Source organism: Mizuhopecten yessoensis, unplaced genomic scaffold, assembly GCF_002113885.1.
Source record: "Mizuhopecten yessoensis strain PY_sf001 unplaced genomic scaffold, ASM211388v2 scaffold9433, whole genome shotgun sequence".
Lineage (NCBI taxonomy): Eukaryota > Metazoa > Mollusca > Bivalvia > Pectinida > Pectinidae > Mizuhopecten > Mizuhopecten yessoensis.
The window spans coordinates 232,838-253,286 of NW_018408045.1; the positions used below are offsets into that span (position 1 = coordinate 232,838).

At 33.5% G+C, this 20,449-nt stretch overlaps 1 protein-coding gene across 2 annotated transcripts in view; it reads right to left on the minus strand.

The window, feature by feature from the left end:
* Positions 1-20,449, minus strand: part of LOC110458139 (amyotrophic lateral sclerosis 2 chromosomal region candidate gene 12 protein-like) — a 46,926-nt gene that overhangs the window by 18,125 nt on the left and 8,352 nt on the right. The window contains exon 2 of one of the 2 annotated variants that reach the window (XM_021509726.1): positions 18,651-18,787. In XM_021509726.1, the coding sequence (XP_021365401.1) occupies positions 18,651-18,775 (125 nt within the window). In that variant the 5' untranslated portion in view covers positions 18,776-18,787. Of the gene's footprint in view, positions 1-862; positions 1,949-18,650; positions 18,788-20,449 lie in introns of those variants that run through there. The other variant, XM_021509725.1, reaches the window with a different exon arrangement.

Genomic DNA, 20,449 nt, shown 5'->3' on the forward strand with positions numbered 1-20,449 from the left:
TTTTTGTTGACCTTTGTCCATGGAAGGTCCCTGCAAAATTTCATTGAAATTGGTTCAGGGGTTTTGGAGAAGAAGTCGAAAATGTAAATTGTTTACGGACGCACGACGGACGACGACGGACAAAAGGCGATCGCAATAGGTCACTTGAGACTTTGTCTCAGGTGACCTAAAAATGGTGGACCTTGCAAACGGCCAATCTAAATATCTTGATCTGTAATAAAATGACAAAATCATTAACTAAGAAATGTTATGGACCCCACTTTCAAACTTAATGACATGAGTTTTTAGGTAATTAATATATATTTAAGACTCAGGCAGAATGTCAAAAAACATTGAGAACTTCTGATGTTTAGGGTAGACTACCAACTGAAGTTGTAGTATCAAAAAGGAGAAAAAAGAAGAAAAATTTGCTCAATACCTAAAATTTATGCTGAAATGAATATTTTAAAATGATAGCACAACATATGTAGTTAACTGATGCAGACTGATTTGACAAAAATAAATAGAATTGAAATTTTTGTAGGTTCATTTTGGCATGAAATATAGTACCGGTTTACCTATTATAAAATATATATATCAGTTAAAAAATAAAAAAACAAAAAGATAAACACTTTACTTAGGTAATGGGGTGGTTCACTTAATACCTATTCCTTCTTTGCGTATTGCAGTGTTATCTTCTCTTTTGAGCAGGGATTGATTGTTACGTCATTTGTTTGTAAAAGTAACGTCATTAATTTTTGAGAAAACAACATCATTTTCTCACACAAACCAATGACGTAACAATTAATACCTGTTCACAACAGAAGATAACACTGCAATACGCAAAGACAGAATATAAGGCCTGACGTCGCATAATACTTACAAATAATTCACAAGACATTTTCTAGGATCCTCATTAATTTTTAACAGATGTGATTCAGATTCTGGAGAATTTGTTTCCCCCTCTGAGATGTTGACACTATTGTGCCTTATTCCATTGTCCTTCTCCACTGGTGGTGTAGTCCTAATATCAACCTTTGGTTGTAAAGTTGTTTCATGTAACACATTAGTTGCTGTTTTATTGTCTGAACTTCCAGCTAATAACTTATTTTCAACTTCGTTATTTTTTGGGTATTTAAACCCTCTTTCGGGAAATTTTCCAGAATTTTCAATCAATTCTCTTGTCTTTGTGGAGTTTTCCAATTTCACAACAAAAGGTAATTTTTCCACTTCTACATTCTGCGAGTATTTTATCACTTTGTCTGAACGATTTCCGCCAAACGTGTGGAAGGTTAACGATCTTGTATTATTGCCGACATGCGGTAAAATCCATTCCGTTGACTCCACCAATCCATGTTGCCACGGTGATGCAACAGGATATGGTGTTTTTAGCATGGTTTGAAATCGGAAGTTAGCAACTTCAACAAATGTAGATGCTTAAACCAGTTAAAAAAGATAAATCTGAATATTACCAAATGTATTAGTACAAACTAAAGTTTAGTTAAGAATATTTTTACATTTTTTTTAAATTCTTTAGTTCCGAAAACACACAAAACAAAAATCATTATCTCTATACAATAAACTTATTCACTAGACATCATAAATGGTTTCTTCACATTTGATCAAATGCAGCTAGCCAACAAGGTTCAGAATATTCCAACATTTTTAACATCAGTGTGTCCAACACGAATTGGTAAATCCCATATTCACACATTTTGTATCCCCATGGAATGACATTGCCATTTAACTGGCCACTGGTCAAACACCGTTTTGAAAAGCCCTGACAGGAACAATATCAGAACAACAACTTGGTCACAACAAAATAGTGACCTCAGATCGCTCTATGATAGTATCATACACTGGAAATATTACACAAATCTCCCTGCACTACAGGAAAACACCACCCAATTAACACATTATGATTCTAAATTGAGACGAGCCATTTCACACACCTTTAAAATCCTTTCACGTTTACTGCACTTGGTAAACGAACTTTAATGGAAGTCGCTCGAGCATTCAGTTTCCGAAGATCTCTCGTACAAAGCCTTTCACTGGGCCAGACATTTAATCAGCGGAATCTCCAGTAAAAACTGTTTACACTAGTATATAAACACAGTGAATGGCAGGTTATATATTGATTGCCATCTTTTCACTAGGAATTTTAATGCATGCCTAAAGAAAATATAACACAAAGTTCCCATGTTTTGTAAGCTTTCGTACACAATAAAATAAAAATAAAATTTAAAGAGGTATTTTGTCAAGAAAATTGCATTGTATTTTTCCTTCTGTGTTGAAAATGATCACCAATCTGCATGTAATTTGATACGGAATAAATATTGAAAATAAACCTATTTTGAAAACTATTTTTTTTTAAACTGAAATAATTAATACCCTGAATAAGCTTGATTTAAGAGCTGACCCAGTAAAATGTGTCAGCCGTTAAGTAGTATGGATATCAGAAATGTTATTTAGGTCATATCAGTGTACCCTGATTTCAGGACAGTATCTAAATTTGTCACTTTTCCCAATTCTCTTAAACTATTCTTTGTTGAAGACTGCATAATTTTGGAATGTTCTTAGAATGTTAATTTGTGTAGAAATATTATTGCTCTTGCAAATGCTTTAAAAAATCGAAAATTGAATGAAAAGCATCTTTTAAAAAGAATGTAAAAAAACATTTAATATACACCATTTCCCATATACAAATTAATCTGATTGACCACTTTAAATAAATAATTTGAAAGATTCCTTTTCCATACTTGGTAAATTAAAACTCACTAACATTTGGGAAATCTGATGATCATTCATAACAACTCTGAATACATGAAATAAGACTTTTTAACTAATATATCAAAGCCAATTTGATCAACATGATCACGCTGTCCTTAGCATATATGCTGCATTTTGAGAAGTCTGTCAGTCAAAAGTAATCTTGATTTATGTATTTATTTTTTAAGATTTCCCAATTTGGAATCTCTAAAGGGACAAATTGGAAAAATCAACCATTTTTCAATCTTTTAAACAGAGCTAAAAAGTACCCTGCTAAACCCCTGTCATATTTCATAGACTGTTTAGTATGTTATCATTCATTAACTTCCAATGAGTGAAGGAGATTACAATGGAATGTTCTACACGGATATAGACAGATGTTTGTAACATGTTTACCTAGACGGACACCTTAATTATCATAAAAGCCTGGTTACTGACTAGATCCTGGTGTTTCATGGCCAGATTTTCATGGAAAATTGAATAGTTTTCGCAGAAATTTAATCAACCAATAAGTTTTTGTGGAAAATCTACAGCCGAGCAATAAGCTTATAGCTAAAGTTAAGATTTTTTCTTATAAGTAAATATAAAAAGGCATTCGTGAAATTGAAGTTGGCAAGTGTTATTTTTAAATCAGTGACATGATGGAAAGGCAAGTGAGTTATATATGCTCTGGTGTTTTTTCTAAAGTCTATTTGTTTGGCATATTTTAAATGTCAACGATTGTCTTAAAACTTAAAGTTTCTGCTGAATAATCAAGAGGTATATTTAAGGTACACAATATTTTGTCAGTAGCACACTGGGATATGGAGGTTTAAATTAAAGCCATTGACCCACTTCAACCGTCACAGAGTGTTAAAACTTATAAACACTTTCTGCTGGATAGATATGGTATACTCCAAGTCTGTGGCGTAAAGGCCTTATAATGGTCATGATATTTGGCCAGTAGCATGCTGGAATGAAGTGCTAACAAATTTGTTCAAATTGATGACTTTGACTGACCTTCAAGGTCACAGTGGTCAAATATATTAAAATCTATAAACAAATTTCTAAGGTCCCTAAAAAAACAAAGTAGTAACTTTTGGCTTTTGAGCTTGCTAGAATATCATACTAGTAAGTCTGGTGAAGTGCTAGGTAGCTTGTTATTCAGACTGTATAAATAAATCAGACCTTAACTCATTCACCCTTGACATTTCATAATGAACTATTCCAACCATTGAATTGGAAGAGCTCAAATGTGTCTTCAGGGGTGAATGTCAGTTCACTCAATTGGAAGTCACAGATGTGAGTTGAATTACAGGTGACCAATACCAGCCAATTGTGCCTCTTGTTTTTTGGGGTTTTTTAAATAGTGTTGTCAGTGGAATGAACACACAAAGTTGGTAGTTATTCAAACTTCTCTCTATTTTTGCCCCAATAATGTTGACCAGACTTCGGCCACACACAACCAACCTCAATATTACATCTCTTAACTTTGAAGATTTTATTTATATTTTTTTTTTTTTTAAACAGGCTTTTCAAACGTATTACTAAATTTGGCCCTGTATATTGACAGTCTCTCAAATGGTAGAGCTTGAATGATTATGTTTTCATATTTCTAACAGCAACATCTAACAGACACCGGGAACTAACTGTTCAACTCACTGGCTTGTAACAGAAAAAATCCTAGCTCTAAATAATTTAAAACTTTAAATATTTAAATTTATGTTAACTATCTTACCCACCATATGTGCATCTTGTATAATGAAATTTCAAAATTATTTTGGCAAATAACGTACTGGTTTTGACTCAAACTCAATCGACCATTATGAAATTTGAAAGCCAAGTTTAATACTGTAATAGCAGTGGAAAAATGCACAGCCAGACCGGGGTTCCAACCTGGGACCCTCCGAATGCTAGACGTACGCTCTACCTATTAAGCTACCTGGTCTCCAACAATCGACTCAGTCCAGTTCAGCTACAATACTATATGACAGCATAGCCATACTTGAATTTATAACTAATATCAAATCATTAAAGTTCATAATACAAAATCATCTGATGAGGATATATATGTATTGTTCGTGCCTAAAATCAATTTAGGTGCTATTAATTATGCTAGCATAACTAGACAATGGCCGAGGTGTTAGAACTTATAAAATACAATATTGAGGGAAATGGGAGAGGCACAGCATATGTTGAACCTTCAAAACACCTCATCAATATCACAGGGAGAATGGAACACTACAACGTACCCTGTTATACAATACAACTAGATCGAGAACAAGTAGGGTGTGGTACATCCTGGTACAATACAGCATTCAGATCGATCCATTACCACTTGACAAGATAACAGACCACCTTTGTGTAGATCATTCAAGGTAAATAACAAACAATCAAGGCTACCCGGATCACTAGAATACAAGAGAGAATAAAACAAAATTAAAGTTAAGGTGGCTAACACCATTACTTTTGTATAGACCTACAGAATTTGTGTAAAGGTAGAATACTCTCTAGGTAGAAGGGAAAAGATCAAAGTTAAGGTGGCTAACACCATTATCTTTGTAAACACCTACAGTTTTTGTGTAAAAGTGGAATATGTTGGGTAAACGGGTAAAAACTAGAATGTCTCCCCTTAATAACTCTGTATATAGTGGGGCACGAGACCTCGTTCCAGTGCACTACACACCTTCTGTGGGTGATACATGCAATTACCTAAAGTTTCATCAAGATATCTTTAACGGTTAAAAGTTATGGCCCGGACAAGTTTGATAAGAAGAAGAAGAAGAAGAACCAGTACTAATACAATATGTCTCCCTTCATTCGAAGTGGAGACATAATTAAAGGAGACTGCATGTACCGCAAGTTTCACAATGGCTGCTTTTTTTGATAACTTCCTGTATTTTTCAAATGTCCCCAAGTATAGTGTGATATGTACATACATAGGATGACAGAGGAAACCCCTCATCAAGTTATATGCATCGAGATATAGTATAATTGTCCAATTCTATATCCCTCACAGCTTAAAATCTATCTAACCTTCTGTAATGTTGAATGCTTTTGACTTACTTTGTATCTCCGGTCATGGTTTAAAGCTGACTTCTTAATCATCTATTCATAATTAATCCCTACCTAATCCACACAATGATCAAATGACTTTCAGCAATATAATCCATACAAGGAAACAAAATCAGCAAAATAAAATGGCAAGTTACTGTCCAGCTGAAAACCTTGTGCACAACTAATCAGATTTAATCTGAAGTTCATTTGACCAGCTATTAAACTTCAACCTTTTTACTTCAAATCTTTTTTCACAGACTGACATTTGATTACCACCAGTTAAATCTATATATACAGAATCTGCATGTCGTATTTACACCAGCTTAAAGGAATTAAAGGTTTATATACCAAAGCCAACTTCTGTTATGATTAATGAATAAATAATTCAATATGATTATTCTTGTGTTTGAATTTGTATTTTCATGAATGGTAAAATCTAGTTCAAAATAGAGTTGAGCTTTACGGTACTTTTATGAGAAATAAGAACGATGAAGTTAAAGCGATAATCAACAACAGAGTTTTTAGTGTAATATAGCAGGGCCAGATCCGGATTCGAACCCCTGACTTCAGATTGTTATACCATCACTCTAACCCATTGAGCTACCTGGTCGACAGAAGTGTTCTGCTGAAACTTTCGACAGTTATATCCAAATGAAAGTTAGGTGGAGGCTACTGTATAAGGGAAAAACCCCATTGAACAGTGGGACTGGGATCCCTAAGCAATTATTCACATTCACAGGATTTTAGGTTTTCCCTGCCCCGGCCCGTTGACTAGTTTTGGTACATCTTTCCTTAAACAGCTTGAAACACCTTGACGTAATATATTTTGTGGTTTTCTATATAACATTGTAATGTTCCAGTACAATATATCGAATTATATCGTAAAACCTGTTTACTTAGAATGGAACACACAACAGCATGCGAGGAATTGTGCTGGATTTGAACCTAAAACCACAGAAAGTTTACCAATTGCAACTGATCAAGCTTATAGCAACCTGAAGTTAATGACAATTGACCCAAGTCAGTGCTGGTAGTCCTATTACATTCCAAAATGAATAACAAATTCCACTAACAACTTACTTCCTAAATCTGCATGCTATTTCATGAACCTGGACTACAACCTGAATATAAAAGTGAATTCTATCTGAAAACCTAATTCCATAAGAGTATAATTCAATACTAACATGAACACAATATCCCATCAATCTACAGGATGAAATAAATCAGACTGCTACATCTTATAGAGAAAATTTAACATGACCTGAATCAAATCAATAATAGGCTTGAAAGTTACATGCAAAATCCATTTACGAAATCTCTTTTGACTAATGTTTCTGAATGTTGTTTGCAGTATTGAGTTGTTTAAAGAGCATTTTGTGTGTGCTAGTAGTTAAACACGAATTCCCTGTGGTTACTCCATTGAGATGGAAATTTGTCTGCATGGTCATCTTGGGAACTTAAGCAAATATGATAGTTCATGCAGAGCTGCATAGTTATAACTCATTCACCTCTAAACAATTATAATGAACTATTGTATCCTTTGAATCAAAGAGTTTTAAAAAATGAGTCTTCAGGGGTGAATGAGTTAAAAGTGACACTTTTTAACCCCCCCCCCCCCCTTATTTTGTTTGTTACATAATTGATGAGTCTTTGATTAAAAATGTCACTTTATTATGTTTTATTTTATCAATTCAAATGTTAAATGGTTTTTTAACCCCTTGAAAATATAATTTAGAATTAAACGTTATTAGCTATAATGTCCACTGCTTGCGTAAACACAGAGATTGAGGTTTGAGTTTATACAAGAACAAACAATGAGTAACAGAAAATTTTAAGTGAATCAGCAAGACAACACTTCTACTTTATAAATCATAATTGTCTGATAAAGGTTTAATGAATGCGGTAAATATAACCAGGTCATAATTTGTTCCTGTTAAAATGTCTGAGAAAATGTTCTATCAGCTTTCATTTTCCAGATGTTTTTCTGATTAAGGCCTTTTAATTATGAAAATATCTGAAACCAAAGATTTTTTTTTAAATTTGGTGAGAGTATAGCTATATTTGGCATATTAAATAAAATTGTTACCTTATCAGAGTACATCAGGCAGGATCAGCAGAATGAATAGAAGTAACTTAATCTGCAGAGTATTCATTTTGAGGTATTTTATGTATACAGTTAATAATTATAGCCAAAAAGGTTATATACCAGACATTGTCAGATTACTAAAAAAGTATAATCTTTATGAATACATTATACAATTTCTAGATGATGGTGTTTTTCCAAATAAAATGTATTGGAAGTCATTGATTTATAAATCCGTAACAAACCATGAAACTAATACATGGATGCAAAGAATGTCTAATGACACAGACTTTACACGATTTTTATTGCTACATGACTGTCTAAAACCTCATAATTTATGGAAATTAGCCTTGCGTCACCCAAATTTTCTTGACAATATCGGATATATAATGAAATTGATTGTATCGATACGTGTAAGTAACATACAACTTTTATGTCATCATTGTGGCTATTTCTACACAGATTTTGTATCTCATGTGATTCTGCATTGTTCTGTAACAGAAAATCTTCNTTTAATATAAGGAAAATGTAAAAAAAAACAAACAAAAAAACAGTCATGGTATTATCAGGGAGTACACAACCCTGGTATTATTAATATTATTATAATATTATATTATATATATATATATATATATATATTTTTTACTGGCTACATAAACCAGTATCATATCACTGATATTTAATAATATGTATATATGTTTGTGAACTTGTATGAATGTCACGATTGTTGTCATTTTGTAAATAATGTATTATTCATGTACTATCATTGTATCATGCTCTCCAATTTGGAGGAAATAAAGATGATATATCATAAAAAACATGTACATATTATATTGTATTATTGAGTCCAGTTGTAAGTTGTAAAAACTTGACTGATCTTTTTGAATCATTTGAACAATACAATATATTTAAGGGTCTCCAAACCACTGTCAAAATATGCAACTTTGCATCCAAAACTTATTTTTCCGGCATTACTTTAGCTTTGATAAATTGTTTTTGAAAAGAAAAATATACCTTGTGGGGCTTTTATGAAAACATGATGGAGATGAAATAGATAAACAACAAACGTGTTTTGAGTGTAAAATATTTCGTGGGGCCAGACCGGGATTTCAGATTGAGCTACCTTAAAAACAGAACTGAACTAGCCCAACTGCAGTGCTGCAGTTGTATACAAAAGGAAGTTAAGGGGAGATTACTGTACATAAGAAACACTGCAGTTCCTTAAACTAAACCGTACTGGTGGGGAGATGAGTAATTCTACTTACCGGTTTTCACTAAATGGGTAGAGTTGATACATTTTGTCTGAGGACAGGTCACAGCCGTTCACATCTTATTGTAACTGTCACAGATCCAATTTTATATTTCTCACACGAAAGTGTTAATTACTATTGATAGTTGCATCCACATCACTTAGCACAGGTACAAAATGAAATCCAGTCAAACATCACATACACCATGTCTAATAATCCAACAGATCTTGTTTAAAGCACTTCTTGCTTCTCCTAAATTCAAACAAATGAAGTTCTTTGTTGTCACACTACTGGTAAAATGCCACTGACAGATTTGAAATCTTGACCCTTGCACAAAAAGAAATTCATATACTAAGGTAAAAAAACAAATCTGAAGAGAAAACATCATTTGTTGAAAATGTCTGAATAGTCCTTACTCAAATGATCGATGAAAAGTGTCAAGTTAGAAATATTTCTGTACTTCCCTGCCAGAAAAATGTCTGGTTACTTGGTCCCTTCTCTAGTACCTTCTATATATAATGCAGAATGTCTGATAAACGCCGAAATCATAGACACTTCTTACACATATAGGGATTTAGCTTCGCCATTTATAAAGACATCAGATATATATTTTATTGATTCTGGCCTGGGAGAATACTGGTAATCATTAATTTCTCATGACTGCAAAGAACTTTCTAAACAGTGAATAAAATACATTACATCAATAGCACCCCCAATTGTATATATTATTGGAAATCTTAAATAGTTCTATGATTTGTCCCTATTTAATATGGGCATTGATTACAACGATCCTCCCACCACATTGTGTAAACACTTACGTATCTGCTGCTATGGTTACCAGATAAACCCACCTAAGGTATTTCCAGAAAGTATTTACTACAATTTTATCCAATGAAATTCACCCGTGTTTTGCTATTAGCACAGCGATGATTCAGTAATAAATTAAGTGCTTTACATGTGATGTTTGTAATTCTGACAAATCTATACACTACAAAATGTCAATCAATATTTAATTGTCTGAAACTGTTCGGATGTGCTTATTAATGCAAATGCCATTCAAACTCAATTTTTTATCAATACATTATATGCTTCAAACTTTTTTCACATCAGATACCAGTATAAAGTGCTCTATATATGTGTAGCAATGGCCCAGATAAATTAATCTAAGGGTAAGTAACCAGTCAATAATTATAATTTATATTGTGTTAAAAAGTGATGGCTCATTAGATACAAAAACCCTAATCAATAAGTCATTTGTAAATGGCGGGTTAATTGGTATGTTCTGACACCAAGTAACTATCTTGTAAATAAATCAGTAAAAATATTTACAATTTAATTGTACACACTACAGAAACATTTTAAAGGTAATAATGTGTATAAACTGAATTATGCTTCAATTTTTAGTTTATTCATGAAATAGTTTCATACTTACATCAAAAATTTAAATGAATTGATGAAATAAATTATTTTCTAAGTGCAAGCATAAAATTGTAAATATTTATTTAAATATTCATAGCACAATTAATAAAAAAAAAGTCATATTTTGATATGAAACTGTGAAATTAATCTTCATTCAAATTCAACTGTATTTCTAAATCAGTCATCACCCTATATATATAAAATCAAACATTCCTAAAAGTAACTCGGTCTAACATTTTATCATCATTAATGAAATTTGAAAACAGGACTTAATTTCATTCATATATAATTATTTGATCAAAAAATTAGAACCAGCTGAAGCAGCTATCTTCTTTTTTTCTGCAGATTTTCAGAGAATATTCATGAAAATAATGTGCATACATATACAACATCATTAAATTTAAATAAAATTGAAATTGGAAATTTTAATCCCATTTGATTCCTTACATTTTCAAACCTGTCCAGATCTGGTTGCAGCTATATTTGGATGCACATATATATGTGTATGTGTTGCATAATAAATCCCAAGGAATTCCAAATATTGCTTTTAAGAAACTCTTTTCACAAATTATCTTTAGTGCATCATCAAAATGTCACTTTTAAAAACAAAAATTGATTCCAAACATCCTGAAGGTTAAAAAGGTCTAAGTTCCTTATGCAGGCAGTATATACCTCCATGATATATACAATTTAAATAGTATAGCTGCTTTTAAGAGTACATATATAGCACAAAAGCTTGCTAATGTACTCGGGTGAAATTTAAATTAAACAGAGAGTGGTTATCGAATAGTCATAAATATATCTGATAAAGTCATTGACTCACCTTGATTCATTTACCCTATTCCAGATTAATTCAAAGTATAGTCAGCTTCACAAATTAATTTGTTGAAAAACCTTGTTTAAGCTTTGATGAAATATTTGTGAACTTAAATTACTGTGTGATAGATATTTTATATCATAATTCAGATAAATCCAAAATATTTAGATTTCCAGAATAATTGTTACATTCTTAAGCAAATATACATCATTTTGAGTAAGAAATCCATCAGACATTGATAATAAAAGTCAACTTCAAGATATTTTCATCCATAACAAATAAAGTAGGATATCATTTTACCACTGCATGGATATTATAGATTTATGGAAAAAAAATATAAGGTAGATTGATAGTGCTTTAACAATACTTCGGTTGGCTCATTATAAAATGACAAAAATTGTTTCATGCCAGATGAGATACTCTCTTCATGTACTCTTACATTTTTTTTATAGATATAATTGATAAATATCCTGAACTAAATTTCGGAAATTTGCAAAATCACTGTTTTAGTTTGTTTGCTTGTGTGTTTGTTTGTTTGTTTATTTGTGTGTTTGTTCATTTGTAAAATAGTCAGGTTACTTGAGAAGGAAACATTAGAACTGCATTTTTTAGAAATATATAGGTTAGTTTTAACTGGATCAGATATCAATTATCAACAAACCTTGTTGATTGGGAGTTTACATATTAGATAATGTCCTATAACAACAGTTTCCACAGACGATGTCGTCACTTTAAAGTGCTATCTCACTGAAATATCATAACTTTGACATTGCTACCCCCTGCACTTGACAACTCTCTCTTATTTGGAGAGAGACTCCCAGTTTTGGTCCATGAAATTGAGCATTTTCAACCAGTGAATTAGGTAAACTATTTCTGTTTTCTAAGATATGATGCTTTCATCCAGAAGAACAACTCATACGATACCATTTAAAAGTCCTATTTTCCTCTCAGGGTGTATATAAACACACGTCTTATTATGTTTTTAATTTAGCGCACATGTAAAATCCCCATAGAAATATAATCAAGTTGGCAGTTATGTCCCCATCAAGCCAAGATATTCCTACAACTGGCTAACTATAGATAGACAGTACCAATGAAAGGACGGAGAAGCTAAAAGAAAAAGGGAAGGGATAAAGGATGTTCAAACCATTGGAATGGGGCAGATATCTTAGATTGCATGCAAGGTCTCAAAAATGCCCTGAAGGGAATTTAAGGCACAGAAGAAAACAGCAAACCCTTGGGGAGCCCCATATAAGCTATGTTTTACAATCATAAAGAAAAGTTTTAGAGAGTCATTGTTCTTAATTTTACAATAGCCTGTTCCTTTATGAATTTGGAATTTATATAGCATTATTTGCATGGAAATTGGGAATATATTCCTCAGTCTTTGGTCATTTTGGGAAAATAAGGCACTTTGTAGTAAAACTGAGCAAAAACAATCACTGAGACTTATTGTCAATATTTTCTTCCATTTGATACTATCCCACAGAGTGACTGTCAAAAATGTCCTCCATGGTATGAGAGCCTAAGGAGTGGCGGACACTCCACATTACTTCTCTATATGTATATAAGAGTATCGCTCTTGTATAAATAGCCCGATTGTATTGACACTGAGCTATGTACACCTCAATAGCTTACCTTTATTGACCAATTCAATATAAACATTCAGTCCTTTGAAGTAAAAGTATGCCAACAGTTCAGTAAGCCATGATTTAAAGAAATCGCTCAATCAGTTATGTATAGGTGTAGTAAATGTGTCCCCAGTGCTCCATATATGTTGTGTAGGTCCTTCCACATTTATAGCAATATATTGATAACTTGATATTAACTCTGATTTACGTTCAATAATAAAATATATTATGGACATGCCACAAATAAATAATACTTAAAATCCATTAAGTACACTGTTCAGAGATGTTATTTACATTAAACTTCACAAGTAGACTCAAATACGATTTGTCTACATATAAAAGGTCTATATAAGTATTATTCATTACTCGGAGGTTGTTGATTCTAATATGATTAGTACACACGTAAAAAAAGAGTCGATTGACATTAAGAATCAGGCTATTTCGGGGTAATTCAATTTTAGTCAATAAAAACCTGCGGTCCATTTTCGAGTTCAAAAAATATCCTGGACTTCCATAAAAATCTTTTGACATCTTTTTCATATTATTTTTATTTACTTCTTGTTTTTTCAGAGACAAAATTCCAGCCAAAAAGCTGTCTGCAGAACTTATTTCCTGTTCTCAAAATGGATGGTTTGGTTTAATTTGTTTAACAACCTATTAACAGCTAAGATCATTCTAGGACATCCTGCCTCCATGTGTGTAATGTATGCGTGCTTGTGTGTATGTGTGCATGTTTGTGTGTATGTGTGCATGCTTGTGTGTATGTGTACATGCTTGTGTGTATGGTGCATGCTTGTGTGTATGTGTGCATGCTTGTGTGTATGTGTGCGTGCTTGTGTGTATGTGTGCATGCTTGTGTGTATGTGTGCATGCTTGTGTGTATGTGTGCGTGCTTGTGTGTATGTGTGCATGCTTGTGTGTATGTGTGTGTGCTTGTGTGTATGTGTGCGTCTGTGTGCTTGTGTGTATGTGTGCTTGTGTGTATGTGTGCTTGTGTGCGTGTGTGTATGTGTGCTTGTGTGTATGTGTGGTTGTGTGTATGTGTGCTTGTGTGTATGTGTGGTTGTGTGTATGTGTGCATGCTTGTGTGTATGTGTGCATGCTTGTGGGTATGTGTGTGTGCTTGGGTGTATGTGCGCGTGCTTGTGTGTATGTGTGCTTGTGGGCTTGTGTGTATGTGTGCTTGTGGGCTTGTGTGTATGTGTGCTTGTGTATATGTGTGCATGCTTGTGTGTGTGTGTGCGTGCTTGTGTGTATGTATGCATGCTTGTGTGTATGTGTGTTTGCTTGTGTGTATGTGTGTGTGCGTGTGTGTATGTGTGTGTCTGTGTGCTTATGTGTATGTGTGCTTGTGTGTGTGTGTGCATGCTTGTGTGTATGTATGCATGCTTGTGTGTATGTGTGTTTGCTTGTGTGTATGTGTGTGTGCTTGTGTGTGTGTGTGCATGCTTGTGTGTATGTGTGTGTGCTTGTGTGTATGTGTGCGTGCTTGTGTGTATGTGTGCTGGAGGCAGGGTATGTAAGTGTACTTTGCAAACTTGTGATAGCACGGATCCAATGCTGACTTTACAGTGGTACCTCACTGAAATACCATTGCCAAAGGCACCCAGCACAGTACTCCACCTAGTCACATTATACTGACAATGGGTGAACCAGTTGTTGCGACAACTGAACTCTCAATGATAAACGTTAAGCAGGGAATAACAACTACCATCTTAAGGACTTTTGGTATGTCCCAGCCTGAGGACAGAACTCATTGCCTGTCCCCAGTCCAAGAGGAGAATCGTTATGTTTGTCCATGCACCAAGAGGGATAATTTAGTTTAAAACAATTAATGATTAACTGACAGATGCCTCTGCAGTTACATGTAGTACAATGTATACTTTGTCATCTGATCAAGAACAGATACATTATTCTATGTTTTCATTGTAATTGTACCATATATCTATAATTACCTGGTACATCAATAACCATAATAAAACACAAAACGGTTTTGGATACTTATAAAACAAAATGTTTCCTCAAATTTTTTGTGCAGAAACAGGCCAAGAGATGAATTTCGAAAAGATTTATCATTTCTAAAACATCAAATATTTAATAAAACCTATTCTGTAAATTGAATTTATATACTTAATTATTAGATATGACAGTCATCAAATTTTGCACTGAGCTCTTAATCAGGCAAGTGGACACAAATTTTCACTTGTCCAAAGATAAAATCTTCTGGCCCTTCACAAACTGTACAAACTGTAATGGAATATGTCCAGCCCTGTATAAATTGTATAATCGCACCATGCTTTTAGAAATACTTCATACAACATGCGAGACAGAATCCCTATAACCAGATCACTTACATGTACAGGTATATTACTAAATACATGTATTTTGTTGTGGACATTAATAATTTTATACGAAAGCAAAGACAAATATCAAAGAAGTTTAAACAGTATAAAAAGTTTTAATAGCTTTGATTTACCGGTAAGAGGACTCATTAAATACGATCAAACAGCCATTTTTGAGAGAAATTGGAGCCAAAGTCAACAAGACTACTGAAGTTATCTCCCTTGGATTTTGATAAATATAAACACATGCACATGTATATATACACACAAACAAAAAGAAACCCATTTTTACTTATTCTAACAATTTCTTCTATCCATATTTAACACTTTCTATATTTATATATCCTGTCATATTTCCTAATTTTGTCATTTGTTTTATTATTCAGAAATTGCAGAATGTAAAACGGACGAACAATAAGATACCTATATTGTTCCTTCACAGAAACAATCAGACTCATCTGAGTTGTAATACAATTCACTCTCATAAAATAATGTCGCAGATTGACCAACACATATAAAGGAAGTTTCAGAAAAAAAAATGAATTGAAATGTCAAAATGTCCAAGTCTAGTGTCAGGGCAAGAGGAAACTCTGGCTAGCCTATGAAATCATATAATAGAGTAAAATGTACTCCCTCCCCTGGGAAGAATGTGTGATACAGGGGTAGTAAAATTCACATTTTTAATTAGCAACAAGAAGGACAAGCACCTATGGACCTTTCCATTCATGAAGAGAATCAATTTGGTTCTTGCATACCTTGGTCTCAAGAAGATTTGTTGAAACTTAAGCCAATATGATTCTTTTGGACCCTGTCAACTGTGAATTTGTTTCAAGTGACCTAAAAACTATGTTAGTTAGCTATTAAATTTACTGTAAGTACATCGTAAGGTTTTGTTTTAATTTTGTTTGAAGAGTGTTAAGATTTATTGAAGGCAAGGGTCTCTTTTTTAAATGCTTTAAAAATTAATACATAATATATATATATATACTGAAGAAACAATATAACTTAACACCATGCAGAAAGCTTTATTATCATATTCATATATATAGTGCAGTAGAATAATGGATTCAAATTAAAGATCCCTGTTCCACTGCAGTTTTTCCTATAATTCCTAGCTCCCCTTAACTTCCGTTTAAATATAACTGTAAAGCACACGTTGGGCCTGGACACTTCTGTTGATCAGATATATAGCTGATCAATAGGTTTGAGCAGTGGAAATTTTAATCTGAAGCTCAGGATTCAAATCCCAGCATAGTTTCACTAATTTTTTTACACTCAGAACATTGTTGTTGATTATAGTTTGTTTATTTTAACTTTATTTTTCCTGATAAAAAGTCCAGGCAAGGTATGTTTTCTCTTTTCAGAAATGATTTATCAAAGCAAAGTCATGCCGATAAAACAGTTTCCAGTACTACAGCTTTTGGCAGTGGTATGAGAATTCTTCAGACATTCATTCACACCACTTTGATAATTTAGGGATAGAAATATTGTTAACCCGGCCTGTAGGTCTGTTAGACTGCCAATAGGATTTTATTTACACTTACATAATAACATCGGATGCACACTGTAAATCACACAATTGTTGGTTGTTTTATGTGATGACTGCCAATTTTATTTTTTTTTAAATGAGAAGTTTGAGATGTTCCAGAAGAGATTTATAAGTCATTGTACATTTGATAATGTTGTTTTATATGTAGGTGTGTACTTGAAATAAAATAACATGAAAGAGAAATAGGAATTATCGTCAAAAAGATCACTGATCATGATCAGTAAGGAAAATCCTGTTGTTGACTGTGAGCACTGGATACCTGTAATACTGTTAAAGAAATGTGCAATCTGTCTCTGGATCTCTCTCCCGAATTCAATCGTGTCAATAGTGACTCAATACCATATCATTATATGTCTGAAAGCTTTACATTGTGTCTGATTAGATGATACATAACGCCGGGCAATACAAAATTGTAATTCCCTCACACGCTCAAGTTTCCCCTTTCATACACGTATTTCCCTTATTCTGAACCTCTCTAGAAAAACAGCAAGAGCCACGTGCACCACAACCTACTTCGGAATGAGGGAAGCAGACAACAATGGGGCTCATCATCCTGATTTTCTCCACTTTTGTATTTGTTAATTGCTTATTTTTTTCCCCCGGTATAATAAAATATGTATACAGCTTCCATTCCTATTATAACGAGGAAATAACATTCTAATAATTACAATGCAGTCTGTTAAACTCTACAACAAGATATAGAGATTATTAAGTTACTATATAATTTGTAAATGTGTAACCGCACAGTACATCATTATTCATAGGAGGCACGGTAGCTTTAGTCTAGTGGTAGGACACCGGGCTCGTGAGCGAAGGGTTGGGGGTTCGAGTCACAGCACTGTGTTGTATCTTTAAGCAAGATACTTAACTCCGCTTGTTCCAGTCTACTCAGCTGTAAATGAGTACATGATTGGGCGGTGCTCAAATTGTTGAATGCTAGCTGTGAGCGCTGAAATGGCAGCACCGACTGTATGCTCCCCAGGAAGTTGAGAAAGATATTGGCTGGTTGCAAAGGCCCTATAACCACGGATAATAAGTTGTGAACTGCTTTGAGACGACCTACGCTAGCTTGTGATAAAGCGGTATATAAGAATCTTGAATTATTATTTTATTATTATTATTATACTGTGTACACATCATAGATACATGTACATTATCTGCACACTGCATATGTTCATGTATGAGATTCAATAATTGTTTTTTTCCTTTTGCACAAATGTGTGAATTGATTTTGATTTTAACAATGTGAAAGATCACCTATGAAACAAGAATGAATTAACCGATCTTACGACATTGCAAATGTACAGACTTTTTTAATTGAACATTTCAAACTTCTGAAAGTCATCAATGACAAACTATGGAAGTATTCCTGTCTTGGACAGTTGTTTCCCTTCAGTTTAGCAAGTTTTTCATCTGCAAATTCTCCGCAAAAGTACTTGAATGTGTGTACGAGACAACTGCCTAAACAAATACTCATTATGGATTACTTCACAATTTAAAATGAAACTATCGCAGCAATTACTTGGAAAAAAATAAAGTGCTAGAAATCTTCATATGAAATTTGGCGGTACCGTAAGACCTCTGATGTAGCTTCTTCCTTTGTGTATGATTAGGTGTGCTGTGACCCATATATCATAATAACATGTGTGTATTAGACATTTGTAACCAACCCCTGTGCCTGTGGTCGAAAAATGAGAGGCTTAAATCCCTGGAATTGAAAATAATAATATTGTACTCTAGATGTTTGATATACATATACAGTAGAAGTTACCTACCTTGGACGTTTCACATGACTGCTGTCTGAGGAGCTGTGGGTGGCTGGCCTATTGAGGGCATCTGAATGGTACATTCCCACACGGCTTGCAGGCCTCGCTGGGTATCCAAGTACATCCGCACTCATTTTTGATTTTTACTGAAGACAAAATAAACAGTGGTCGTAAGTATGATTTACAATATATCATTAAAAGATGAAAGTAAGCAAAGATTAATGGAATTATTAACCCCATCGTGATGAGATGGTTTGAAAAATACTCTCCCCAATTCCTCATTTCCAATGAGGGAGAAACTGTAAGGAACATGACTAAAACTGCTCTGCTCAATTTATCTTTTATGTATCAAAATAACTCAAAAAAACATTGATTTGATTCGGACACACCTGTTATGATCATTACATACACCCTACAGTAACTACATGTAGGAGATCATTTGATCACAGAATGTAGATTTTGACTTGTGAGTGAGTTTGGACTTGAATGAGGGATAAAGTTTCGAGGGACTGTGAGATTGGTAAATTTTGGTCAAAATGACAGAGTCACCATCCTAATGATGGAGGGTTTCCAGCTATGTTTATTGTTAGCACTTTCTTTGTCTGATGCTTTTTAATGTTACACACACAAAGAATAAGAAGTTAGAACATGAGGGGTTTGGTGGCTGAATTGATAGGGTAACAGGTCACCTCGGCACTTGGAGAGTTCAGCACTTTCGAATCCAGACACCTCGGCAACGTGCCGCTGATAGATCAAGCGATTTTCATCCGTTCACCTACAGGAAATATGATGGTGGTCGGGTTCCACAACAGACATACCATTTTCAACGAGTGATTCCCCTTTATATGAATTTTGAATATATTATCACAAATTACAACGACACTGAATACCAACTATAGATTCAGGGATATCAGATTCAATAACTTAATCAAAGTACTGAAAGTACTGAAAGCTAAGGCAAAAGATATATATATATTATTTTTGGAATGGAGAACAAAATAAAGACGAAGTTCTCATCATATTGTACAGGAGGATTTACTGTTAATTTGTTATGAATCAAAGTTTTATGTAAAAGTGTACCACTGTGAAGTTATTCTTCTTGTGTGTACAGTATATCTTTATAGGTTTGTCAGAAGAGGGGTACCAAGTTTCCTCTAGAATATATCATTTTAAACCTTTGGATAATTAATTTGCATAGGAATTAGGAATTGCTTCCCTTTGTCCATACAATGTATTTCATAGAACATTAAAAACTGAAACTGGCATTTACCCCTTTGACCAATACCTGATTATTTTAAACCATTGAATAGATTATGCACAGATTGTGAACATCTTTGAACTTTGCCTTTGTTGTTGAATAAGATATCAACCCTTGCCTTATCTGACAAAGTTACTTGGCATAAAACCATTGACCAATCAGAGTACAGTATGCTAATTAATTAGGCATGGATTTCACTCAACTTTGAACTTATCGTCTAAGTTTGTATATTGATCAATATATATTCAAGCAAGTTATCTTGTAAAGTGTGCACATCGACCAGGGTTGGCATGCTTTTTAATACGTGTGAATTTTGTTCAAGTTTCAATTTTGCATCAGTCAGTGTATATTGTTACAGAACAATATTTATAAGGATGTTAACTTGCTGAAACTAAATTGTGGATAGACAAGTGGATTACTGCTACCCATACATTTACAAGTCTCTCAATAATTTTGAAAAGCTTTTTAATAAAGTGTTTTACATATTCACTGCATTAAAAAGGTCTCTTCTTATGAAAAATGAAACTATTTTGAATCTGTGTTCCTAGGA